A 27,393-nucleotide genomic window follows, 5' to 3' on the forward strand; every position below is an offset into this window, starting at 1 on the left:
CCCCCTCACCCCCCAGAGCCAGGCCCCCATCCCCCAGAGCTTGGCCCCCAGAGCAGGCCTCCACCCCCCTCGCCCGCTGGCTGGGGGTGAGAGAAGTCATCGGTGCAAAGGGTGAGGAAAGGGTCAGAGTCGCACCAGCCCCACATCCCCGCATGGGTTCTGGCCTGTCCCCCCTTCCCCAGGGTTCCCCCAACTGCCCCCTGGGCTCAGCCCCAGCCCTGGCTGCTATGCAGGGGGCAGAAGAGGAGCCCTGAGGAGCTGCCAGCTCTTGGGCTCATAGCCAGGATGGGCACCATGGCCTGGACTAGCCCCCCTGGGCCCACCACCCCATCTAACTAGGGCCTGGGTTCCTCGGAGGGGGCCCTCACCAGCCCTTGCCCAGCTCGGTGTGGGGCCCCTCCGGGGCAGGAGCTAGGCCCAGGCACCGCAGGGCTCCCCCCCAGAGCAGGAGGACGGGGGCTGCAGCTGGGGTGGGAGGGAGCACATGGCCGGGGGGCAGATGTCACAGGACAAGTGCTCCGTGCCCCCTATTTCCTTCCCCCCTTGGCTCCGCTGATGGCGGCCCAGACCTCGGCCACGAACTCGCCCGGGAACGCGAACTCGCCCAGCACCGAGTCCAGGCTCTTGGCAAAGTCCGCAGGGCTCAGGCACTCCCGGGCCACCTCCACCATAGTTGAGGCTACGGAGAGAGGACAGAGCTCAGCCGGGGGGGCAGGGCTATGGGCTGGACCCCAACACCCCCGGGACAGGCCCTGGGGCCAAGGGACCTGCTGAGAAAGGCAACGAGGCACTGGCCCAGCCTGCCCTCCCCCGAGTCACCAGAGCCCAGCCCCTGCCCTCCCCCCATCTCCGGAGCCCAGCCCCTCCCCCGCCATCACTGGGGCCCAGCCCTTCCCCCCCATCACTGGGGCCCAGCCCCTATCCTCCCATCACCGGGGCCCAGCCCTTCCCCCCCATCACCGGGGCCCAGCCCCTGCTCTCCCCCCATCTCCGGAGCCCAGCCCCTCCCCCGCCATCACTGGGGCCCAGCCCTTCCCCCCCATCACTGGGGCCCAGCCCCTATCCTCCCATCACCGGGGCCCAGCCCTTCCCCCCCATCACCGGGGCCCAGCCCCTGCTCTCCCCCCATCATCGGGGCCCAGCCCCTCCCCCCACATCACCAAGGCCCAGCCCCTGCTCTCCCCCGTGTCACCCCAGCTCAGATCCTGCCCTCCCCCCATCACCGAGGCCCAGCCCCTCCCCCCCATCACCAGGGCCCAGCCTCTGCCCTCTCCCCATTGCCAGGCCCCATCACCAGGCCCCAGCCCATCCTCCCATCACAGGGGCCCAGCCCCTGCCCTCCTCCCATCAGGGGGCCCAGCCCCTACCCTCCCCCGAGTCACCGGAGCTCAGCTCCTGCCCTCCCCCCATGACCAGGGCCCAGCCCCTCCCCCCCATCACCAGGACCCAGCCCCTGCCCTCCTCACATCACCGGGACCCAGCCCCGGCCCTCCCCCATGCCAGCCCTTGCCCTCCCCAGGACCCTAGAACCTGCCCCCCCGCAATCCCCCCCCCCCCGCTGGGGCCCAGCCCTGCTCACCCAACTCCACGTCCCGGATGCCCATGTAGCTCTCCAGCAGGTCGTCCACACTCCGGGAAGCCGCCTCCTCCCAGGCGCTGGGCTGTGGGCAGGGCCAGGTCAGCAGGGTCACTGGTGGCTCAACCATCGCGGCCCCCAATTGCCTCAGGGAGCCTGGTGTCAGCCCTGGGCTCCATGGGAGGGGCCTTCGTGGACTGGGGCGCACCCCCCATGGGCACAGGGGCTGGCGGAGGGGAGCCCACTGGGGGCGAGGGGCTTTGGCCAGGTGGACCCGACTGTGCATCAAGGGGGGTCCCTGGCCCAACCAAGACCTGCTTTTTGCTCCTTGCTAGTTTGGGACCCCCCACAGGCACACACATGACTAGGGGCATCTCTGGCGCCGTGCACGTTTTCACATGACTGTCCACCGCCCGGCATGGGCTGGGGGTGGTGACTGCGTGTACAGCACCATGCGCGCATGGGACTGACTGCACCCACCTGTGTGACCACGTGTCACATGTGCACATGCAATGTGTAGTCACTGGCAACCATGCCCAGGCCCCTGGCTCCCTCCCCCTGCAGGTCCTGGAGCTGCCTCCTCTCGCTAGGACGCCTGGGTCCCTGGGCAGAGCTCCGGTGAACAGCGATTCCAGGTGGAAGGCTGGGCCAGGGGGCGGGAGTGGCAGCAGCCTGCTTTGGGGAATGGCAGTGTGAGCCAGCCCCCCTCACAGGCCCCCGGGGGATTTCACTCCTTATGTGTATCCTCCCTCTTTGCCTCCTCCCCCGATCCAGTTGTGCGGAGGGGACACCCCCCCCAAACTTACCAGCTCCTCCAGGCTGGCGGTGCCCCAGGCATGCAGCCGCAGGGTCTCCTTGCCACTGGCCACCTTGCCCTCACCCAGGCACTTGCTGCTTTTGGTCCTCTGCCCGATCATATCTGGGACACAGGTGAGGGGGCAAGGGGGCTGTTCAGAGCAGGTACCAGGGTGGGCACAGGGTCCGGTGTCTTTCCCTAGTGCCAGGGCACCATACCCACCAGGGGAGCAAAGACACAGCTCCACCTGGACACCCCCTGGGGGCGAGGCAAGCCCTGGGCAGCGGGCCTCTGGCCCAACACCCCCCATCCTCCCGCACAGGAAGTGACTGATCTCTGGCAGTGGGTGGATCAGCCCGCTGGGCTCTAACGCACTCTGGGGCACAGAAAGCGACTCTGTCAACTGGACTATCCTAGGTCTGGCCTCAGATGGGAGCCCAGGGCACCTCAGGGAGAACAGCTTAAGCTCCATTGAACGTCACCTCAATACTAGAGCACAGAGCCCTTCTCTCTGCATCACTGGAATGCAGCCACCTCTGGGGTGGAACATGGCAGCTGATCCACAGCAGCCCATTGTCAAGGGCTGCGTGAGGACCAAGTATCCCTTGGATGCCTGCAGCCTGGGGGTGATGAGCGACAGTGTGGAGGGCATAAGAGGGAGGGCAGTAGTGGGTGGTAAATCAGTGTTGGCGATTTGGGCTGTGGTGAGTTGTAGGATGGGGCAGGGCAGTTGGGTGCTGGAGGCCAGTGGGAAGGATTAAAAGATGCAGCAAGGCTGAGAACAGCATTAACTCGTTCTAGTGATAGCTCAGCCAGTGCAGGCAGCCCCCGGCCCCAACGGGATGCACAGTCGCCTTGATCCCCGAGCTGCACAGGGGGTGGAAGCAGAAAGGCTCCGAGCTGGTCCCAGGCCTGAATTAATGGGATCCGAGCTCCCTTCCCCAATTAACACAATTAACTCCCAACTCAGACTAGGGCTGCCCACAGAAAACTACACATCCTTGCCCACCTCCTGCCCACGCTCTCTCCATCCTTCCTCCCTCCTTGCTCACTCTCCCCAACCCTCATTCACTCGCTCGTTTTCACCAGGCTGGGGCAGGGTTGCAGGAGGGGGTGAGGGCTCTGGCTGGGGGTGCAGGCTCTGGGCTGGGGCAGGGGGTTGGGGCACAGGAGGGATTTGGGGTGCAGGCTCCGGGCAGCACTTCCCTCAGGCGGCTCCCAGAAGTGGCTGGCACATCCAGCTCCTAGGTGTAGGGATGGCCAGGGAGCTCTGCATGCTGTCTCCATCTACAGGCGCCGCCCCCGCAGCTCCCATTGGCCGAGGTTCCCAGCCAATGGAGCTGCAGAGCCAGAGCTCGGGGCGGGGGCAGTGCAGGGAGCCCCCATGGCTACCCCTTGCGCCTAGGAGCTGGACATGTCGGCCGCTTCCGGGAGAGCAGGCAGGGAGCCTGCCAGCCCCGTGCCAACTGGACTTTTAATGGCCCAGTCAGCAGTGCTGCCCGGAGCCGCCTGGGTCCCTTTTCGACAGGGTGTTCCGGTCGAAACCCGGATCCTGGCAACCCTTCCTCAAACCAGGGGCCAATGGCCAGGCCCAGCCCCGGGGGAGTCACTTGGCCCCCAGCAGCGCCCCCGGAGGCAGCAGGTCCCACGCCGGGTATGGGGCTAGCTAGGCTTCAGCACCGGGCCCAGCCGTGTTGTCAGCACCCCCTGGTGGGAGACACTGACATGGGCTGCCCGACGTTCCCCAGAGGAGCAGGAGACAGGGGCAGGTGGAGGCCGGGGGGAAGGAGGGGGGATATGAAAGACCCCAGGGCTGTACCACGGCTTCCTGGCCCCCTCCCTTCCCAGCAGAGCAGCCCCCACAGCTCAGATACAGCAGCCACATTCAGGGGGCGGGGCCAGCAGGGCTGGGGGAGGCTTGGGCACATCATGAGAATGTCACGCTGCCCAGCAGGGCAGCACCCCTGCTCCGGAAGGTCCTTGGCTTGAAGAGCAGAGGGTGACGCAGGCCGGGGCCGAGAGGCACTGCTAGAGCTGGGTTGGAGACCCCAGGCTGGAGTGGGCAGGAGGGGGCTGTGGGTCAGGAGTGAGGAGCGCCAGCAGAGTGGGGGGGCTGCGAGTCGGGAGTGAGGGGCACCGCAGAGTGGGGCGGGGCCGCAGGTCGGAAGTGAGGGGCACCGCAGAGCGGGGCGGGGCTGCGGGTCAGAAGTGAGGGGCACCGCAGAGCGGGGCGGGGCTGCGGGTCAGAAGTGAGGGGCACCGCAGAGCGGGGCAGGGCTGCGGGTCAGAAGTGAGGGGCACCGCAGAGCGGGGCGGGGCTGCGGGTCGGAAGTGAGGGGCACCGCAGAGCGGGGTGGGAGTGAGGCGCACCAGCAGAGCTGTAGAGGAGCGTTTGGGGTGCCCAGGCGGTGGCTGTTTAATGTTCTCTGCACCATTCACTGGGAGATGGGCTGCAGGGGCTCAGGGCTTTCCCACTTCTACCATCACTGGTCCTACAAACCCAGGCCAGATGTAGGATGGACTCATGGGGCAGACACTCCGGGCTGGGACCCAGGATCAGGACTCAGTGCCTAGCTCGGCCATAGACTCGCTGTGACCTCAGACCACATCCCCTCCCTGCACCCATCTGACAATGGAGACACTGCACCACAGTCCCAAAGCCTGCCACAGTAATGCCCCTCACTCCCGACCTGCAGCCACTGCCAGCCCAGTCCTGGGCGCCCCCATAGCTTCGCCGGTGCCCCTCAATCCTGACCCGCAACCCCTGCCAGCCCAGCCCTGGGGTCCCCCCACCAGCTCAGCCAGTGCCCCTCACTCCCAACCCACAGCCTGAGGTCTCTATTGACGAGTGATTCCCAGTTATTCTGAATGCTGGTCCTGTGATAAGGGCAAATCTGCAGCAAGGCCAGGGGCAGCAAACACTTGACCCTGCGGGCCGCAGAGTGTCTGTGTGCACGAGTGCGCTTGTACTTGTGCATGTGTGCTTGTGCACGTGTGCGCTCGTGCACGTGTGTAACTCACCAAAGGCCCGTTTGGGCTGCACTAGCCGCAGGGTGAAGGGCTGAGCCCTGGGCAGCTCCCGCAGCATCTTGGCAACTTCATAGTGGCGGCAGCCCACGATGCTCTGGTCATTGATGGCCTCGATGCTGTCGCCCACGCGCACGGTCTGGACGCGGTTCATGATGCTCCCGTCCTTGATCCTCTGCAGCGCGGGACACGCTGGTCAGCGGGGGCGGGGGCGGCACAAGGATAGGTCCAGGCTGAGCTGCTCCCGGTCGTTACACATGGGGGGCCACATAGGGGCCTCCCAGCCCTCGAGGCGGCGCTGCTGGGCAGGGGGTGACCCAGATTGGCACCCTGGGGCAGGGGCTGACAGCGGCAGCCCTTGTTTCTCCAGCCCCGATGGCTGGAAGGACCTGACCCCGCTCTGCCAGGCTGGATGAGCCCAGCGCTGCCTGGAACAGCCAGGGAAAGCGACCGCCCCGGCTGAGAACGTGGCTGTTGGGTTCGGCTCTGGGTCTGGCAGCACCTGGTGCCGTGGGCCGGCTGGGATCGGGGGTTCCAGGCCCTGCGCTGCCTCTGCGTGAGCCTGGGCTGGACTGGAGAGACCCACCGGGGAAGGGCAATGATGGGGACGACTCCCCTCCCTCCTCTGCAGGGGGAAAGGGCCATGTCCAGCTGAGCAAAGCTTCAGGCTACTTTCCGGGGGCGGTATTTGCCTTCCTTCTCCCAACTCCAGAACTCTGTGGGAGGGGGACACTCTGCAGGGCTCCGACCCCCCAGCTCTCATACAGAAAGCAGCTCCCTGGGTATTTTTGTCTTTAGCTGAGGTTCCTGACCCCTCAGGCATCGCCTCACTGGCCCCCCAGCCCAATCTCCCGGCACCGGCACCAGCTGCTTCCAAGGAAGGTGCAAGCAGCCCTGCAGGCAGCCCTACAGTAACCTGTCCTGGGCCAGGTCCCTCCTGACCCCAGCTCCAGGCTGGCTCATGCCCTGAAGCAGGGGGGCTGCAGGTGAGATCAGAGGCCTCCACTCTGCTTTCTCCACAGCAGCCCTGCTCTCAGCGCCTTTCAGCAATGCTCAGCCGCTTCCTCCAACCAGGCGCGCTCTGTTTGGCACCATTTCGTCCCCATCTGACTCCATGTGCTGGGGGATCCCCTACTGCGTACAGTGAATGGGACAGTTACATGGTGTGGGGGCGTGATTTGAATGAGAACAAATATCTGTAAACTCTCTGCTCCCGACTCAGCAGTCCCCGGAGCCATCTCCTGGAAACCAGCCTTCCCCGTCCTGGACAGTCTGACCTGAAAAGTCCCCTTGCTTCCCCCTCCCCCGAGTTTTGACATTTCAGCAATAGAAAACAGAAACACCAGCCTGTGCCTCATGGGAGCTGCAATTCAGTGATTGTTACTCCCATCCTCCTCTAGGGGCAGCTTTCCTGGTTGGACTACGACTTCCATAAGGCACCAGGCTCCCCCCACTTGGTGAGGCATCATGGGAGTCTGGGTCACAGTGCATCATGGGAGATAGAGTCCGGCTTGGGAGTAAGGCGAACGGGAACATGAAACACCTAAACTATGACTCCCAGGAGGCACCATGACAGGGTTCCCAACTCCAGACAGTTTGGGTGTCTGGGGTGCAGGTTTTTAACGAGACTGGAGGTTTCCCACGAGAAGCCAACAGGCACTTTTCACCAACAATCCAATTTTCCATTTAAAAAAACCCATCACCCCCCCCGGATAATTCTTCGCTGTCCCTGGCATGATTCCCCCACCACCACTGCGGCTCCTCCACCCCATGGCCCTCACCCACCTTGATGAAGGCATAGCCTGCCCCGTTGTCGGTGATGGTCAGCCCCAGTGCATCCTCCGTCTTGGTCACCTCCACCTCCTTGGTCTCGCCCCGCACATGTGCGAAGATGAAATCCTCCAGGCCGATCTGGCCGCCCAGCAGCTTCTGCATGTCCACCTTGTGGGTGTTGAGGGTGCAGAAGAGGATCTGCCAGAGAGCAGCGCCCTCACCGTTCTGCCCACCGGAAGCTTGGAACGCACTCTGCCCTACAGCTCAGCGGGGCAGTGGCTGGCATGCACCAAAGGGGCACAGAGCACCCAGAACCATGGCGCCCCCACCCACGTGTGGGAAATTACCCCTTTTTGCCCATTTTGAGTTGCAGACCTGGAATTCTGCTTTTTGCCTGGGCGGGACAAGCTGGTTCCGGGGCTTATTCTATCTATTTTTGTGCATTGATGATCACGTGAAAGGCACTTGCCTCAAGAAAAGAGAAATGGGCCAGTCGGGGAAGTGAACCTTGTGTTTATTGGAGACGTTCCCATTCCCGACTGCAGCTGCTTGTGAAAACGGAGGCCCACAACCACACGCGACAACCCCACATTATTCCTGAGCAGCACCCTGAGCCAAACACCCTTTGGGTGATCATCACTGTGCAAAAATAAACGAACCACCCACGGAACTGAGCTGTCCCCACGCAGCCTTCATTGGAACTCCAGGGTCTGCAACTCAAAATGGGCAAAACCAGGTGCATTTTCAAACCACAAACATGACGGGGTTTTGTTGTTTTGTTATTATAGAAGCAGGTTGGCTGTTGGTTAATTAACCAGACTGGATTCAGTACACCTCCTGATTCTGACAGATCAGGCAAATTGCTTAGTTGCTCTGTGCCTCAGTATCCCCATCTGTAAAATGGGGAAAACCATCCTTCCCTGTCGGGCTTGTTTGGATTTCACACTCTTCAGAGACAGGGCCTGGCTGATGGTGTTTGTGCAGCACCCAGCACAATCAGAGCCTGGGTTCTGTTGGGGCCTCTTGGATGCACTAAAGAATAAAGAGGGTGAATTTCTGAGACATGGATCTGGTGTCTCCTGTACATTATGCTGACAGCGCCACAGCTGAGGTCGGAAGCTTGACCCCGACAAGATGGAGGGGCAGGGGCAGGCTCTCAGAGAGCACCCGCAGCAGCATGGGTTCCTGCGGCCCTGTCCAGGAGTAGTGAACTAGGTGTGAACAGGAACACAAGGGAGCTGACGGACAGTCCCAGCTCTGCCCACACGAGAGCGACCCCCGTTTCAGGCAAGCTCCTGAGCAGCATCAGAGGGTAACAAGTGAGACTCACAACTTGCCTGGGCTGGATCAAACCAGGTTAAAGGTAAGAGGTCCAGCAGCCCATCACTGACACCCCCCAGGCCACCAGTACCCCCACGGGACTATCCCTAGCGCCGTTCAGCTCAAAGCACCTGTGCCAACTGGTCCTGATAGTCCCACGTTTCTTGGCTAAGGAACAAACCATCCAGAGTTCTTATCACCCGTACTGATTACGCAGCCATTTCTGGGCGCAGATCTTTTGAAGGGTGGGTGAGATGGGGAAGTCGAGGCACTGAGGGAAGCCGTGTCTTGCCCAGGGTCACAGAGAGCCCAGGGCTCCAGCCCACAGGGGGCTTGACAATGACCATTCCAGAACGGCATGTACCAGATGGACCCTGGCACATTGCTGAGGACCCGGGGCCTGGAAAGCAGCCTAGGCCCAGCTAGACGCTCCATGGCGTCCTGCAGCGTAACCAGAGAGCTTGGCATTAACCCTCTGGTGACGAGAGCCAGCCAGCTGAAATCTGCAGGGCTCCAACGGCGAACAGCAGACACCCCTCTCCCCCCGATCGAGGGCAGTGGGGAGCCTCGGCACTGGCACAGGTGCGTCAGGCTCAGGTATCCTGGCTCTTCGACTGGGTTAGCCGCTGCGCCCCCCCCCCCCCCAAACACACGCTGCTCCTGCCTCACCTCAGTGGGAGAGATGTCGAAGACCTCCGCGATTTTGGCGTACAGCTCCTTAACGTTGGTGAAGCCCTCGATCTTGCCCGTGGGGCTGCCATGGGCAAGTTGTGTGTGGAAGACCAGCCTGGGCCGGACCCGCAGGGATGGCTGTGAGCAGGCAGCGGGGGCACCATCCCCGGCTCTCCCCACTTCAGGCGAGGCCTCTGTGGCCCCCTGCTCCGGGGACACCCCGTTCTCCATGGGCTTCTCCTCCTCCTCGCTAGCCTTCTTGCTTCACTAGCCTGATCTCCGCAGCATCCTGCCGCCCTGCTTTCAGGGCCACAATGGTAGCTGCCCCCACTGAATTATAGATGGCTCCAGCTCCCAGCCCAGCGAATCTGATCCCCAGAGCGCAGGTAATTTGAGGAGTGTCAGATGAGCTCCCCTCCATGAGGCAGGGCTCCAAGCTGCAGGGACCTGAGGAGTGGGAAGAACCAGCAAGCAACCCCCCGGGAAGAGCAGCTGTGCCGAGGGGTTACAAGGGGAAACAGGGATTTGGCTGTTCCATCACCGCAGCTTCCAGCTAACGGCCAGAGTGTGTTTACCATCAGGAGAGAGACCCTATAAAAACAGCACCTTCTGCAGCACTTACGCTGGGCCACTGCCAGGGACTGAAGCAGCAATTTGGGGATGTATGTGCACAAGCTTTGGCACCTGGGCGCTGGTCACTGCAAGGCAGCAGCAGTTACACACCTGGAGGGGAACAAAGGACCATGCTAGGTTCCCAGGGGTTACATACTTCCCCTGGCCAGGGGCACTGCGCCTGAGGCCCGGAGATGGGCAGCTGTTCAAACCCCACTGGCCAGGAAATGCACAGGCAGCACTGGGCCCCAAAGCAGCCTCCACTCCTGCTGCTCCAGGGCCAGGCCAGGCCGGAGGCAGTAGCAGACTCCTAAGCCTCTTACAGGGACCAGCCCCTGGAGGGTGCCCCCGACCCCTGGCCAGTGTTAGCAGGAGCAGCGTGGAAGTTATCTGCATCAGAAGGCAGTGTCTCCGGTCCAGCGCTGGGGTTTTCTCTCGGGTGGGAGAGCAGCAGCTGAGCTTTTTGCAAAACCCAGACCAAGGAAATCTAAAAAAGAACTTTGAGTTTGGTGAGGGTGGGGGGATTTTAATGATAAGGCAAATATTTCACATGGCTGCGCTCTCTCTCTTCATGCCAGACCTGCTGCCTTGGCTGACACTAGCAAGTCCTTAGCCCTGTGTGATGCAGTAGGGACTGTCTGTGTGGGGAGTGGGAGAGCAGGGGAGGAGGACTTTAGGGGATGGACAATGCCAGGGCCTGTAACCTGAGCTAGGTAAGGGAGGGGAAAGGTCAAACACCTTTGCCCGGGAAGGGGACAAAGGAAGGGAGTGGCAGGAGGGAAGCAGTTTGAGTTTGGGCTTGGGGCTGTGTGGGCGGAATTCAGGGTATCCTAGCTAGGATCCAAGCACTCTGAAAGCCCAGAAGGACTCAGTGGAGGGGTCCTGACTGTGCCTGCAAGCTCTGCTGTAACCTGTGTTCCTGTTGTCCAATAAACCTTCTGTTTTACTGGCTGGCTGTGAGTCACTGTGGGTCCCAGGAAGAGGGGTGCAGGACCGGACTCCCCCACACTCTGTGGCACCCTGCACGAACTGCCTGGCTGCTAGGAGGATTCTGTTCCATCTTGTGCACCAGCAAAAGGGACAGCCAGGGTCCTGCTGCAGAACCAGCATTGCTGTGGCTGCTGAAGGAGGCAGGGGAACCCAGCTTGACTTTCAGATCCTAGGAGGAGTTTGGGAGAAAATAAAAGGCTCTTCCGCCATGTGAGTTGAGTCGCATTGATTTGGAATCATGGAGTCTCCCATCCATTGTCCCAAGGGGAGATTTGTGTTGCATCACCAGGACAGCCACTTAGACGGGGTCCCTGCCTGCCAGGGTAGGTTCTCCAGTTTCCCCACAGGCAAAGTGCGAGCGCGAGGCCTAAGCCACTCAGTGAGCATGGAACTACTGCAGGAGCGAACTCCTGTGAACAGCGGTGACTGAACTGGGTGCTGGTCACTGGTTCTGAGACACTTTGAAGCTCTATGGAACTGTGTCCTAAGGGGCACTTTCCCCTGCAGGATCTGCTCTAGAATCACATTCTGCTCATAAACACTCCACTTCCCTCACCCTGATCCTGTGCAGCAGCCAGGTCTCTAATCTCAAGTCATGTGTCTTGCCCAAGGTCACACAGACGACTGTGGCACAGCCAAGGAGGGGCCCAGATCTGCCAATTCCCAGTCATGGGCTTTAGCCACAAAACCTTCCAGCCTCTGGGATGCTCCTCTTCAAAGCCCTTCACAAATATTGTCATTCACCTCTGAAAGAGGGTTAGTCAAGCTAGACACATGCTACAAGCCTCATTGCTAGGGCTGCTGAAAGCGAGCTCAGAGCAGGCACTGCTAAGAATGACCGGCTTATTTCTGGGTCTGCACCAGCCCTTCCAAAGACACCTTTGGTGCCCAGCTCGGAGACTAGAGGTAACAGCAGCCAGAGGAGCAGCTCAGGAACAGGGGGTGTAGTGGGACCAGAGCAAAATGGCGGCTCTTAGTTCTGTTTGTAATGTAGAGCAGGCCCCTGCATCCCAGATTCGCCCATGCCAAAGGACAGCCAGGGGCTGGGCTGCTTCGTGGTGTCCCTGCCGAAGCGCGAGACACCGAGGGTTTCGGTTGTTCCAGCAGCCAGTTATCACTCAGTGACAACACAGGGACCACGGCAGTGCTGCTAGGGTGACCAGATGTCCCAATTTTGGGGTCTTTTTCTTATATAGGCTCCTATTACCCCGCATGCCGTCCCGGTTTTTCACACTTGCTGTCTGGTCACTCTACACCCACCCAACACACTCTGCCCACAATCCCAGCCCTACCCCAAACCATGTTCACTCAGGGAACACACTGGCTCTCTGCCCCACTTTTATTTGTATAAAATGTCTCCCTGGCCGTTTCCAGGCACTGCAGGCTGCGGCCGAAGCACCGCGACATGGAGACGCTTACATAAACCAGAGCAGTTCTCACTGTCGCTCCATAGCGGACAGAGCATTAGCCCCAAGGGAGAGGCGACTGCTAATTGGAAATCGTGCTTTGTTATGTAGTGCTAGTAAGAAAATAAGTCTCTCTAATTACATGATCGAGATCAGTGACTAATCCCACTTCAGGAGGACACTGAGTTAAGACACAGAGACCCCTGAGCTCTGCAGAACAGGAATGGCGCTGCAGGCATGAGGGCAGCTCCTACACAAGGGGAACTTTTAAGCCACTGACCTTACTCTGGTTTCAGAGTAGCAGCCGTATTAGTCTGTATCTGCAAAAAGAACAGGAGTCCTTGTGGCACCTTAAGAGACTAACAAATATATTACTCTCAAATACATCTGTTAGTCTCTAAGGTGCCACAAATACTCCTGTTCTTTTTGACCTTACTCAGGAGACGTAGGAGAGGCACTGAAAATGCTGCTCAGCAGGCCTTCGTGGGTGCAGCTCCTGGAGCGCACTGAGCACAGGGGAGGGGGTAGCTAGGTGCTCCCACAGCCCCATCACTGGAGTATCTCAGCACCCTGCTGAGACTGGGGAATCTGGCCTCACACCTCCTCGGGAGGTAGGAAAGGGAGCCGCTCCTCCCTGCACCTCCCTGCAAGGGGCAGACAGCGGTATGATGTGCCCAGAGCTAGGAGTTTACCCAAAGCTCCCAAGCCAAGGCCCAGCCTCGCGACCACAAGGGCACAGCCCCTTGTAACTCAGCAGCTGTTCTCAGCCAAGCCAGACCTGATATTCCAGGGCTTTGCAACCTCTTTTCATTTACGGACCCCTACAGAATTTCAAATGCAGGTGGAGACTCCTTGGGAAATCTTACAGTCTGGGGGCCCCCAAGGATTTGTGGGCCACTGGCTGAAAAGCACTGGGCTATGGTAACGGCACCCTTTCATGGACCCCTTAGACAGTCAGCGGCTCCCCAGGGGTCTGCGGAGCACAGGCTGAAAAGCATCGTGCTGCTGGCTGAGCAGGGTTGGGCTGGCCTGCTGCCAGGTGCCATGGTTGCGGACAGGCATTTCCAAATGGCAGCACACACAGATAGTCCATCCCCAGCGAAGGATGGATCCTGCCACAGGTACCCGCAGTGCAGAGCACGCACCGTACTCCTCCCACAGACACCAAGCCCTCCTTGCAGAGGAAACCTGCTCTCTGTGACCGGTGTTGGCAGTGCCTGGTGCAAGGAGCTGCAGGAAAGTTGCCAGCACTGCCCTTGGCCCAGCAGTTTGGTCCCTACTCTGCCCACCAAAATGCCCGGAGAGGTGCTGTGGTCGGATCTAAAACCCTCAGCGCAGAGTGTCACACTCCAGCGCCATCTCTCACAGGCCAGCCCAACAGGAGGCGGCTCCGGGAGGGAACTGAGCGACTCTTTGCTGCACACTCAGAGGTTTGGTCACAGTCAACTTCCGCCTGGAATACATAACTTCTTTGTAAAAATGAATTAATTGTCCAAGCCGGGCCAGGCCTCCTGCCTCCAGCTGCGAGGACGTTTGGAGCCAGACCACATCTCTGGGCTTTATGGCTGACTGGCAAGTGTTAAGAGGTGAGCCCATGTCTGCACTGCAGTTAACAACCCGTGGCTGGCCTGGGCCGGCTCACTTGTGCTTGCAGGGCTCAGGCTAAGGGGCTTTCAGGCTCAGTGCTCTGGGACCCTCCACCTCAAATGCCTGCGGCACAACTACACAGCCCTGTAGCCCAGGCCCCGTGAGCCCGAATCAGCTGGCATGGTCCAGCCGCGGGTTTGAACTGCAGTGTAGACGTGCCCTCAGTGGCCATCTCTGGCGTGGTGTCTGCAGGATTGGCCAGGATGGAGTGGGGCTCCCACCCCTGCCCACGCACAGAGAATGGAGCCCCCCTGCCAGGGCACAGCTCTCCACTGCACTGCCTCACCTTCCCAGAGCTCCGGGCACCTACTGGGCAATGAAATGGGTGCTGTCTCCCCACCCTCTGCCTCTCACGACTCCTGTGGGCTCAGGACAGGATGGCAGGGAACTGAACATGATAACCCTGGAGACTTCGTGGGATATGACGACACTGCAGAGCAACGCAGGTGGTCTGAGCCCAGACCAGCCCAGCCAGGGCGAGCAGCGCCCGACCTGTTACTATGCCTGTGCCGGCACGGCACTCGCCTGGGTGTCACTAGGACTTCAGGGGCTCTTCCCAGGTGCTTTGTGCTGCAGTGAGCTGAGCTGCTCTAGGGGGCTTTCCCAGTGAATTGTGGGAGAACTTGTCTGTCCTCCCGGGCATGCGAGGGAACTGTGGGAAGGCACTGGAGGACTACCAGCACTGAGCGAGTTAGCCTGCACCCTCACTGAAAGTGGGCAGGTTCCCAGCTGAGTGAAAGCGGCACCCGGGCCAGCTAGCCGGGGTTGAGAGCACCACCAAACTCAGGGGACAGGGTTGTGTGTGGACAGGAGGGGGTTGAGGTTCCACTGGGGTAAGAGCCTGGGTTAACTCAGCAGTGACCAGACAAGGGCCCATCTACACCACAGACCCAAATGCAGGCAGGGACCTGTTCCAGGCAACAGGACTGTAACCAAACTGACCTAGCTGGTCCCATCCACGCCCTTTAGCTAACTAAGGCAGAGGACACCACGCTGAGAACAAGAGAGCTGGCCTGACCCCAGCCTGCAGACATGGCTTCCCCAGGCCCCCTCAGGCAGGGCTCAGCAGGGACTGGAAGGGCCAGTCCCATAATACTCATTCATGCTATTTTAGGGATGGGGAGCAGAGTTCCCGCCCACCACAGAGCGCCAGGATTGCAGCGCTCATCAAAGAGCGACAGCCCTCATGTGACTTAAGTGTGAACGCCTGAGTCTGCAGACAGCCTGAAACAATTGCTCCAAGAGGGGTGAACAGCCCCCTTCACGGCAGTTGGTTAACTCTGAAACCTAATGATGGTAGTTTAAATGCCAACACTGAACCATTTCACTGCTGAGAGCTCAGGCTGGGTTTACAGACATTTTTTGTGTAGGGGGAAGAGGGAACCCATCAATTTTTGCCTAACCACTGATTCAGCTCTAGGGGAGGCTGCGCTAACATGAGCAGGACATGGCCTTATCATTGCTGTGTCCTCTTCTGCTCAGCGCAGGTCCAGGTGACACAAGGGTATGGACAGCAGTGCCTGGTCTACACCAGCACCCTCCCAGTGATAAGCGCTTCTGCCCTGCCTTGGCAAGACAGACTTCTCCGTCACCTTGACAGCTGGAGGGTGGGGCCAGCCCGAGACACCCTGATTTACTGTCACAGTGAGCTGCCAGGAGCAGCTTTAAGACTGTGGTTTAATTTAACGCAGCTGCTGCAGGATTTCCAGCATTGCTGCACAATCTTGGGGCCTCGCTGGAGAATCAAGGGCCAGCTTGCAATGGGGCCTGCAGCGCATCCAGTCATGCTGCCGGGGCACTGCACTGAGCCCCAGCCCTGGCACTCAGCGAGCCGGGGCACAGGAGGAGCTGAGAAGTGACCCCACAAGCTGCCTTGCTGTCCCTGCTTGTCAGCCTGCCCCTCAAGGCCCCACGGGGGCCTGGCCCAGAGTTCTCAGCTGCACGGAAGGACCAAGAGTTACTCAACCCGCTCAAAGCCCTTCTCCAGCAAAGATCTGTGCAAGGCAGAGGTGCTGAGCCACAAGGCTCCAGCGGATTCCAGGTGTCAGGGCGGGTGGGAGGAGGTGGCTGAGGGTCCCAGTCCAAGTCAGCGCTGGGCCGCAGGACACACCAGGCCTTTCATAAGTGGTCACTAAAAACAGGAAGGAAAAACACGGCTTGCTTCGGCACCCTCGGCTCATTCAGCAGCTCGGGGGGTGGGGGAGCAGTGGTGTGGGGCCGGAGGGGCTCTTCCTCTCCAGAACAGGCAGTGCCCATTCACTGCCACAGAAGCCTGCCTCCAGTCCACCCTGGAGACAGGGGGATTTCGGTCTCCATGGGACTGCCCACACAGGCAACAGTTAACCCCAGGGGCAGATACTGCACAGCAGACACTTGCCCCCAGGAAACCGAGCCAGAGCCAGCAGCCCTCTTCACATGAGTCACTTGTGGGGCAGCGGCCACGTCCAGTCCCTGCCAAGCACGGCCGACTCCAGCCAGCAAGCAGGAGCTCAGGACAGCTCTAGCGGTCAGCATGCCAATTCCCTGTGCCCCACGTCAGTGAGACGGGGAGGAAATCCCAGCAGGGAGAGGGACCCCAGGACATACTGCTGCCCTACAGTGGCCATTTAAAATGACGGCCTCCCCTGGCCACGTGGCCCCCAAAATGTGAAATTTGCAAGCACCATGCAAGGACGCTTCCAGTCACAGGTCTGCTCAGCCCCGAGCTGGCCTGTGGGTGCCCTGGGGGCCTTTGGGCTGTTCTACCTGCGTCCCAGGAAGGGGTGGTTGGCTGTGAGGGACCGTCAGAACAGGCTTGGGGCCTAGGCAGAGCACAGCCATGCAGCGAAGATCCCCCCGCAGCCCCTGGCACCAGGGGTTTCCCCACTGGCGGCATCACCAGTGTGACATCCTGCAAGGGCCCCACATGCCTCCCTCCTCCCCCAAGAATAGTCCAGGGGGAAGCCAAGCACCAGGGCAGCCTGGGTCGATCCCACCACATCCTCCTCTCACCTGCCGAGATCTGACTCACCCCCCTTCCCGCATCAATCCTGGCCTCATTCCCAGAGTTCTGGGTGCTGAGCACCTGCCAGGATCAACCCACAGCTGTCATTGCCTATGCCCAGGGCAGGCGGGTCCCAGCCCCACCAGTCACCAAACCCTGAAGCCCCACGCCCTCAGGCCTGGCGGGGAAGAGTCCCCACTCACCTGGCTATCCGGGAGAGGATCTCTTTGATGCGCACGACCAACTTCTCATGCTGGAGCGGGTTGCTCTCGATGGCGCTGTGCAGTTTGGCCATGTAGAAATCCAGGGTGCCCAGCGTGGGGGTCTCTCCGGTGCCTGGGGAGAGGGGCCTGGTTAGCAAAGCGCAGGAGCCTGGCTGGAATCCGGAGCCTGGCTGGAATCCTGAGCCCAATGCCCCCAGAGGCCAGCTGCAGCGATGCACGGGCAGCCCTGGAGGGGTCAGGACTGGCACTCTATGGCCTTTTCCAGCGCGTTTCTACGCTGGGTGGAGGGTTCAGTTCTCAGGCCCAACCCCTTCGTCCCCTGCACCCTCTGGGTCAAACCCCAGCTGGCTCTTCACCCCCGGAGTGAGTTTACCACATGTGGACATGTTGGGGAGACCCCCACGCTGCGGCCACGGCTGCTCTGCCACAGACACTTTCTCCGCCCTCTGCCCACACCTGCTGGCTGCATGCTGAGCCAGCCACGCTCCAGCCCAGGCGGAGCTACACTGCCACGGTGCCAAAGAGACGTCTTTCTTCAGTGCCACCATGGGGTGCTTTGGGATCCTTGGAGATGCGAGGGAAAAGGAGGGAGATTTCTGAGGCCCCATGCTCCATCTCCAGCCCCCCTCCTGTGCAGAGTATCAGACTCCCGGCTCCCCCTTCTAGTGTCAGCCTAGCCGAAGGCCAGAGGACTGCTCAGGGAGGGGCTCTCTGTAGGCTGTGTTCCCATGATCCTCCTCTCTCTGCCTCCTGGGCTCACCTGGGATGGGGAGGGAAGCGAAGCTGGTGGTTAGGGCCTGACGGACGGACTGCAGCTGCTGCTGCAAGGCCAGCGTCTGCCTCTCCTCCAGTGCCAGCTCCTGCTCCAGCTTCTCCTTGGCACAGCTCATGCTCTCCGTGTGCTTCTGCAGGATGGAGTTCTGCTCCTCGAATTCCATGTTCATCTTCCGCAGGCGCCGCAGCTCGGCCTCCCGCGCTGCCCCACCGCAGACAGGAGGGAGGGTCATTGCAGAGGAAGGGGGAGAGGCCAGCTTGGGCCAGGCCTGGTGCCAATGCAGGGCTCACACAGCAGTGCCCACACAGCAGTGCCATCAGCTACTTCGGTTATGGCAGAGCCCAGAGGCCCCAGCCAGGATCAGGGCCCCACGGTGCTAGGTTCTGCCCGTGTTCTCGGCCCATCAGCCCCCGCACCTGGCCCCTGCTGGGCCAAATGAGGTGGAAGTCGACTCTGGGCAGGATGCTGGGATCAGCAACTCTGTTCCGAGGGCTGCCTGGCACCCTGCCGTGACGCTGATGGGATCAGCAGGCGCAGGCCAAGTCCACAGGCTGCGACCCCCCGCACCCCAAACTTGCCTTGGGGCATTAGGGGTTGCGTGTGGCTTGCTGGGAAGGAACAGGCATTGCCCAGCCACATGGGCCAGAGTGGGATCACCTACGGCAAGCACCAGGGGTCTATTTACACCAGGGATCCTGGGCCCGCCCCCCGCTGGGAGGTGAGAGCACTGGGCACCATGGTCTCTAGCCTCCCCGTCCCCTGGCCTGGGCTGTGTCGCTGACAGTGTTCTAGGCGCTGTGCAAACACAATGCAGGATGGTCACTGCCCCACCAAGTTAAACCCCACCCCACCTCCCCACAGGCGCAGTACCTTTGTTCTGGTCCAGGAACTCCTCGGTGAAGATGGGAACATCAAACGTGGAGAAGCCGTCCCCACCGCAGTCCTCGCCCTGGGCAGGAGCAGACGCAGGTTAACAGCCAGTGGCCAGGACAGGATGACTCTAGCCCGAGGGATGAACTCCCCTTTGCCTGGGTGGGGTTCCTGCCTCCCCTGGGGTACACACACACGGCCCCTGCTCTGCTTCAGCTCAAGGATGGGGGAAGGCAGTGGGGCGTAAGGGCTCCTTCCAGTCCCAACACATGGCCTCAGGGGAGCTGGTGGGTCCCACACAGGCCGGGCAATAGCCCCGGGCTCCCCTCAACAGGCCAGGCCAAGCCATAGTCCCCAGCCGTGGCAGCTCCACATGGCACGGCTGAGCAGCTCTGTCTAATCCCAGTCTGCAGCCAAGACCCCCTCACGCCCCTCTGCCAGTGCAGGGTCACATGCAGCAAGTCTGCCAATGGCCTGAAGGACATTAGGGAGGTGGCAGGGGACAGACAGGCAGCCCCTGGCACGGTCAGTGGATGTGTGGGCACAGGGTGGGACAGACATTGACTGAGTAAGCAGCATCACCATGGAGAGGAGGGGGCATGACACAGGCACTGAGCTGAGGGCCATACAGCATGAGCTGGACACACCTCACACCAGCCTAGCCTGGGCAGGAGCTGCCTGTGCCCTGCACGGAGTCAGGCCCCACTTCACCACTGCCACCCATCAGCCCGTGGCAGCCCTGGCAGGGCCCATGCAACTGGACAGGATTTACTACCTCATGCTCTACGAGGGGCTCTGTGCTCTGTTGCCTCACTTCCCCCAGCTGGCACCTGGCACCCCAACCCCTTCCGTGGGCACTGCCCACCCTCCTAGAGAGCTGCCAGGGTCCTTACCTTGTGCGGGTGCCCGTTCAGCAGAGTGTTCACGGACACAGAACCAGCATCCTCTGGGGGCACAAAGGGGTCACAGCTTACTCATCTCATCCTGCTGTGCCAGGCCCACCCTGCCAGCCCCTTCCGCACCACGGTGTCAGTGGGGGGCAGGGCAGAGCGCATCATGCTGGGCTCAGGGGCCCTGCCAAAGCCCCGCCCCACACGCCCCCAGCACCAACCTTTCTTGATCTTCTTCTCCTGGATCTTCTCTGTGCACATCTTGTAGGCCTCTGACTGCTGGTACTCCCGCAGCTCCTTCATGTACTGCTGCTTCTCGCGCTCCGCCTCGTCTAGGTACCGCTGAAATCACTCGGGGTCAGGTGGGCACACCCGACAGTGCAGGGAACGGGGGCGAGGAACAGCCCAGAGCCTGGATCCCAGCGAGGGGCCCAGCAAATACTCCAGGACATGACTCCACGAGTCAGGGCCCTGCTCCCCTGGATCAATGGCAGCTGAATCAGGCAGCCACAAGGAGTTCACTGCTGGCTGACACTCCAGCCTCGCTGAGCGGCTAGTCAGGGGGCTCCATGTATGCCCTGCAGTTATGGAAGGGAACGGACCCCATACCCACTGCACAGCAGCCAATTAGGGTACGTCCCGCAGACCCTGGCCCAGTTGCAGCCTACCCTACTCAAGGTGCAATCCTCAACCGGCCTAATAGCCTGAGCGGGTCTGGAGCGCGGCTGTGACCCAGGTCCCAGCTGGATGTGGCTGGGCTAACGCGAGGTGTCTCCTCGGACGCGCCCCCCCCACCTCCCGCAGTACCTGTTTGTCCGTGGGCTGAAGTTTGCTCCATTCAGCTCCCAGCATCTTGGTGATCTCTGGGAAGGGCAGGTCGGGATGCTGCATGCGGATCTGCTCGCGGCGTTCATTCAGGAAGCGGACGTAGCCGGTCACTGGGGCCTTGGGGCCATTGGGCAGGATCTTCTTCCTCTTCTTCCCTTTGGGCCAGCCCCTCTTCTTCACTGGCTGTCGCCCCACAGCAGGAGAGGGAAAGAAACAAACCAACATGCTGGACTGGAGCTCACTAAGTGACTGTGTCCGCAGGGGGAAGAGAGGGACAGAGCACCATGCAGCCCCCTGCAGTTAGCCCTCCCGAGCCCAGGACTCCTGGCCTCTCTTCCCAGCCCCGTGCTGCAGCCACAAGGCCCCCACACCATCTGCGGCAGCCTGGCACGCTGTACGGCTACGCTAGGACTACTGCAGGGAAAGCAAATGCATTTCCGTGGCACAAAACCCCAGCAAAGCGGCTCCCTGCAGCGCTGTAAACCCAGCTGTCCCAGCACTGTCCAGCTGCATTCGAGCCAGCAGGAGAGCCTGGACGAACCACAACAGGGATCCTGTGCCCAGGGCAGACCGGGAAAGCAGAAGAGCCAGATTACATCACAGAGGGGCTCACCTCCTCCTCGCCGTGGGGCTTCTCGCTGCTGGTCCGGGGAACTTCTCCCTTCTCCTGCTTGATGGTGACCAGGAAGTTTCCATGCTGGCCTTTGCCGGTGGCATGTCTGCAACCAGAGAGCTCGTGTCACACTGCAGGGAAGGAAAAGGGTGAAGTGCAACTGCAGAGATACTACTGGGATGGCATTGCTGGTGCACACCGCTACGCTCTTCGGCGCCTCCTGCTGGGAGCACTGATCTTCCCACGCAGCCAGCACTCTCCACAGCCCTTCACAAGAGTGACTCCTACTGGGTGAAGCTGGGTTGAGGTAGCTGATGGCGACTTTCTCCCAATGCCAGAGCTCCCACACCCTTCCCCACAGCAGCCCTTGCTGGGACCAGTTAGCATTGTAGTAACTAAACCCCACCAAGACCAGCACGGCCCCGGGTAATCTGGTGCACTCCTTCACACACTAAAGCCCAAGTCATGCCCTCTGCTGGCAGGTCAAGCAGCTGCACAGAAGAGTCAGAAAGAGAAAGATTCTCACATGACTGAGAACTGGATCTAAAGTTGTACTCCTCTGGGTGCCAATTCCAAGGACCATCCATCAGTCCTTGTACCCAGTGCATCCACTAATCTATGGCTGGAGACAACATTCCACCCCCCACCCCAGGCACAGTATGGAGAGAAGGAAAAGGCTGGTGCTGATGCATCATACAGCAGAGCTGTGCCTTCATCTGGAGCATCTTACACAAGCCACAGTCCAAGGAAGAACCGCAAACGAGGGCCCAGCTCCCGCAATCAGATATGCCCCCAGGGAGCCCCAGAGGTGCTCCACCTGAACAAGTCCAGTTACTGGATCAGGATGAGTGAAGGCAGGAATTAGAAATCAAAAAGCAATCCATAAGAAAAGTAAAACCAGGGAAGTAAATAGCAGCAGATATAACTTAGCAGTTATGAAGTAGAGAAAATTAATAAGGGAAGCTAAAGACATCACGGAAAAATCCATGGCTGGCAACGTTAAAGACAATGAGAAGGAATTTTTTTAAGTATATAGGGACAAAAGAAATCCTAGCAAAGGTACAGACCCATTACTAGATGGAGAAAATAAAACTGTTAATGATGATGCAGAAAAAGGTTCTATATTTCTGCTCTGCAGTTGGAAAGAGGTAGTATGATATCGAGTATCGTAGGAGCATGATTAAGTACTTTTTAGTCCTGTAGTAACTAAGGAGGATGTTAAACAACATCGGCTAGGGATAAGTATTTTTAAATAAGCAGGCCTGGTGAACGTGCACCTAAGAATCTTAAAAGAGCTGGCTGAGGAGATGGTAATTTTTAGTACGTCTTGGAATACTAGGAAATTCCAGAAGACTGGAAAAGAGCTAATGTTGTACCAATATTCCAAATGTGCAAGTGGGATGACTCAGACAAATATAGGCCTGTTAACCTGACATCAATCCTATGCAAAATAACAGAAAATACAAAATGATTAAGGCCAGTCAGCATGGGTTTATGGAAAACAGGGCCGGTCAGCAAGCCTGATTTCATTCTTTGAGATTACAAGCTTGGCTGACAAAGATAACTGTGTAGATGTAGAGTATCAGAGGGGTAGCCGTGTTAGTCTGGATCTGTAAAAGCAGCAAAGAATCCTGTGGCACCTTATAGACTAACAGACGTTTTGGAGCATGAGCTTTTGTGGGTGAATACCCACTTCTTCAGATGCATGTGTAGATGTAACAGACTTTAGTAAGGTCTCCGAGTTACTACTGCATGACATTCTGATTGAGAAACTAGTAGGATCCACTATCTATAAAGCACTAAATGGATTAAGAACTGGCTAAGTGACAGATCTCAAAGAGTAGTTACCAATGGGGAATCATCATCAAATAGGGGTGTTTCTAGTGGGGTTTCAGAGGGACTGGTACTAGGCTTGATGCTATTCAACATGTTTATCAATGATCTGGAATTAAATATAAAACCAGTGCCAATACAGTTTGCGCATGACACCAAGACCAACAGAGTGGTAACTAACGCTGAGGACAGGGCAGCCATACAGAGTGATCTGGAGTGTCTGATAAGCAGGGCCCATTCAAACAAAACACATTTTAATATAACCAAATGCAAAGTTATTCATCTAGGAACAAAGCAAGCAGTGTTTCCAAAAGGGTTTAGGGGTCATAATGGAGAAGCAACTCAACACGAGCTCCCAGTACGAGACTAAGAAGACAACAAGATCTTTGATTCGATTCTTGGACGTACAAATGGGGAGTAGCAAGCAGGACAGGGAGTTGATTTTACCTCTATATGTGGTACTGGTGAGACCGACACTGGAACTCTGCATCTAGTTCTGGGGTCCACATTTTAAAAAGGCTCTTGAAAAATTGGAGAAGGTGCAGAAAAGAGCCACAAAAAATTATCTGGAAAAATGCCTTGCAGTGGGAGATTTAAAGAGGTCAATCTGTTTAGTTATGAACATAAGAACGGCCGTACCGGGTCAGACCAAAGCTCCATCTAGCCCATATCTATCTGCTGACAGTGGCCAATGCCAGGTGCCGCAGAGGGAGTGAAGCTAACAGGCAGTAATCAAGTGATCTCTCTCCTGCCATCTATCTCCATCCTCTGATGAACAGAGGCTAGGGACACCATACCTTACTCATCCTGGCTAATAGCCATTTATGGACTTTGTCACCATGAATTTATCCAGTTCCCTTTTAAACCCTGTTATAGTCCCAGCCTTCACCACTTCCTCAGGTAAGGAGTTCCACAAGTTGACTGTGTGCTGTGTGAAGAACTTCCTTTTATTTGTTTTAAACCTGCTACCTATTAATTTCATTTGGTGACCCCTAGTTCTTGTATTATGGGAATAAGTAAATAACTTTTCCTTATCCACTTTCTCTACATCACTCATGATTTTATATACCTCTATCATATCCCCCCTTAGTCTCCTCTTTTCCAAGCTGAAGAGGCCTAGCCTCTTTAATCTTTCCTCGTAAGGGACCCTCTCCAAACCCCTAATCATTTTAGTTGCCCTTTTCTGAATCTTTTCTAGTGCTAGAATATCTTTTTTGAGGTAAGGAGACCACATCCGTACACAGTATTCGAGATGTGGGCGTATCATGGATTTAGATAAGGGCAAGAAGATATTCTCTGTCTTATTCTCTATCTCCTTTTTAATGATTCCTAACATCCTGTTTGCTTTTTTGACCGCCTCTGCACACTGCATGGACATCTTCAGAGAACTATCCACAATGATGCCAAGATCTTTTTCCTGACTCGTTGTAGCTAAATTAGCCCCCATCATATTGTATGTATAGTTGGGGTTATTTTTTCCGATGTGCATTACTTTACATTTATCCACATTAAATTTCATCTGCTATTTTGTTGCCCAATCACTTAGTTTTGTGAGATCTTTTTGAAGTTCTTCACAATCTGCTTTGGTCTTAACTATCTTGAGTAGTTTAGTATCATCTGCAAACTTTGCCACCTCTCTATTTACCCCTTTCTCCAGATCATTTATGAATAAATTGAATAGGACTGGTCCTAGGACTGACCCCTGGGGAACATCACTAGTTACCCCTCTCCATTCTGAGAATTTACCACTAATTTCTACCCTCTGTTCCCTGTCTTTTAACCAGTTCTCAATCCATGACAGGATCTTCCCTTTTATCCCATGACAGCTTAATTTACGTAAGAGCCTTTGGTGAGGGACCTTGTCAAAGGCTTTCTGGAAATTTAAGTACATTATGTCCACTGGATCCCCCTTGTCCACATGTTTGTTGACCTCTTCAAAGAACTCTAATAGATTAGTAAGACACGATTTCCCTTTACAGAAACCATGTTGACTATTGCTCAACAGTTTATGTTTTTCTATGTGTCTGACAATTTTATTCTTAACTATTGTTTCAACTAATTTGCCCAGTACCGACATTAGACTTACCGGTCTGTAATTGCCGGGATCACCTCTAGAGCCCTTTTTAAATATTGGCGTTACATTAGCTAACTTCCAGTCATTGGGTACCGAAGCCGATTTAAAGGACAGGTTACAAACCTTAGTTAATAGTTCTGCAACGTCACATATGAGTTCTTTCAGAACTCTTGGGTGAATGCCATCTGGTCCCGGTGACTTGTTAATGTTGAGTTTATCAATTAATTCCAAAACCTCCTCTAGTGACACTTCAATCTGTGACAGTTCCTCAGATTTGTCACCTACAAAAGCCGGCTCAGGTTTGGGAATCTCCCCAACATCCTCAGCCGTGAAGCCTAAAGCAAATAATCCATTTAGTTTCTCCGCAATGACTTTATCGTCTTTAAGCGCTCCTTTTGTATTTTGATTGTCAAAGGGCCCCACTGGTTGTTGAGCAGGCTTCCTGCTTCTGATGAACTTAAAAAACATTTTGTTATTACCTTTGGAGTTTTTGGCTAGCCGTTCTTCAAACTCCTCTCTGGCTTTTCTTATTACACTCTTGCACTTAAGCTGGCAGTGTTTGTGCTCCCTTCTATTTGCCTCACTAGGATTTGACTTCCACTTTTTAAAGGAAGTCTTTTTATCTCTCACTGCTTCTTTTACATGGTTGTTAAGCCACGGTGGCTCTTTTTTAGTCCTTTTACTGTGTTTCTTAATTTGGGGTATACACTGTAGTTGGGCCTCTATTATGGTGTCTTTAAAAAGGGCTCATGCAACTTGCAGGGTTTTCACTTTAGTCACTGTACCTTTTAACTTCTGTTTAACTAACCCCCTCATTTTTATATAGTTCCCTCTTTTGAAATTAAATGCCACAGTGTTGGGCTGTTGAGGTGTTCTTCTCCCCACAGGGATGTTGAATGCCATCATATTATATTAAGATCAAGAGCTGACTTGATAACAGCCTACACATACCTGGGGCGAAAATACCAGGGGCTAACGGGCCGTTTAAACTGGCAGAGAGGGGCAGACCAAGAACCAATGGCTGGAAACTAAAGCCAGGCAAATTAGAAATTAGGCCTAACATTTTAACAGTGAGGCTGATTAACCATTGGAACAAACTACCAAGGGAGCCTCCAATTGCCTTTCTGGAAGATGCATTAGCCAAACAAGCTATTGGGCTCAATCCAGGGTAACAGGGTGAAGGTCTCTGGCCCTTGCTATGCAGGAGGTCAGACTAGATGATCTAATGGTCCTATCAGGCTTAAGCTCTATGAAACTATTACCAGATTTGATTGCTGTCAGGCACTATGGGGCCTGTCAGCATCACCATGACCACAACAGTCGGCCTGTTGCAGTCTCGTAAGGGGAAAGAACCAGCAACACTTACAAGATCCCAGCGGCCAGCTGTTTTGCACCATGCGACATGACCAAGTTCTGCAGACACCAGCTAAGAGCACCAGGAAATGCTCAAGTAGCTCAGACCAAGCCACCTGTAATGTGCAATCAAGTTTCATTAAGGACATTTCAGCAACTGGGCAGCAGGGAGAAAGGTTATTGGAAACTGGAGGTAGCAAACCTCAAACCCAGCAGCAACTGAGCAAGCTACAATCCAGCTGAAACAAGGCCCCAGTGCCCACCTGACACATCCCACTCAGGAGGAAGTATTGTCTCCTGCTCTGATGGCTCAGGACTCCTGGGTTCTATTCACAGCTCACATACTAGCTCATTGTGTGACCCTGGTCAAATAACTTCCCTTATCACCTCTAGAAGCAAAATGATAAATGTGAAAAACAAAACAAGGTTATTTAAATTGCAACCTTAACACTGTACTGAAAAGAAAAGATATTCAAGAGATACAATAATTTAAAGCAACATTGGCACAGCACTTCACACTTAACAGTCTGACCAGCAGCTGCTTTTCTGCGCAGGCCAGGAGAGTGGAAGTTGCTTGGGGAATTTCCCAGCTGAGTTATTTCAATTTATATACGAAAAGATGCTCATTGGAAGCTCTAGGTGCCCTGATCCACAACCCTACTGAAGTTCACAGGCGTAACTCTATAACGTGAATTACAATTTGCACCCTCAGAGTGCTTCATGGGCGTCTTCAACCTGGGGCACAGAGGCAGGGAATGACTTGTGCAAGGTCACCCAGTGAGTCAGTGGCTAAAGCAGAAACAGAATCCAGGCCTCCTGGCTCCCAGGCCCTGCACTGAACAAGGGACACAAGTGGTCCCTGCAAAAGGAGAGTCACAGAGACACCCAGGAGGGAACTGGGACGAGAGGGGCAGCTCTGCCCCTGCCCTTATTATAGCCCTTTATTGATTAACAAGGTCAGACCAGGGGAAGAGCGCCCAGTCTCGGCTGGATATTAGGAAACACTGTTTCACTAGAAGGGTGGTGAAGCACTGGAATGGGTTCCCTAGGGAGCTGGTGGAATCTCCTTCCTTAGAGATTTTTAAGGTCAGGCTTGAGAAAGCCCTGGCTGGGATGATTTAGTCGGGGATT

The 27,393-nt window shown here is 57.1% G+C and overlaps 2 protein-coding genes across 2 annotated transcripts; both read right to left on the bottom strand.

Annotated features, from left to right (window-relative positions):
* Positions 1–192: 192 nt before the first annotated feature.
* On the bottom strand, positions 193–10,388 carry GIPC3 (GIPC PDZ domain containing family member 3). Its single transcript, XM_050933811.1, has 6 exons — positions 9,162–10,388; positions 7,185–7,370; positions 5,394–5,574; positions 2,383–2,495; positions 1,580–1,661; positions 193–679 (listed from the first exon to the last, which is right to left on the bottom strand). Exons 1-6 carry the CDS (start codon positions 9,393–9,395, stop codon positions 528–530), a joined length of 948 nt encoding a protein of 315 aa, XP_050789768.1. The 5' UTR covers positions 9,396–10,388; the 3' UTR covers positions 193–527.
* A 1,703-nt stretch (positions 10,389–12,091) lies between these two features.
* Positions 12,092–27,163, bottom strand: HMG20B (high mobility group 20B). The gene is made up of 10 exons (XM_050933810.1): positions 26,526–27,163; positions 26,276–26,378; positions 21,003–21,108; positions 20,369–20,572; positions 19,783–19,903; positions 19,565–19,617; positions 18,672–18,750; positions 17,787–18,002; positions 17,006–17,138; positions 12,092–15,950 (listed from the first exon to the last, which is right to left on the bottom strand). Exons 2-10 carry the CDS (start codon positions 26,311–26,313, stop codon positions 15,938–15,940), a joined length of 963 nt encoding a protein of 320 aa, XP_050789767.1. The 5' UTR covers positions 26,314–26,378; positions 26,526–27,163; the 3' UTR covers positions 12,092–15,937.
* Between the last annotated feature and the right edge of the window lie 230 nt (positions 27,164–27,393).

The sequence above is a fragment of the Gopherus flavomarginatus genome, chromosome 24 (assembly GCF_025201925.1).
Source record: "Gopherus flavomarginatus isolate rGopFla2 chromosome 24, rGopFla2.mat.asm, whole genome shotgun sequence".
NCBI lineage: Eukaryota > Metazoa > Chordata > Testudines > Testudinidae > Gopherus > Gopherus flavomarginatus.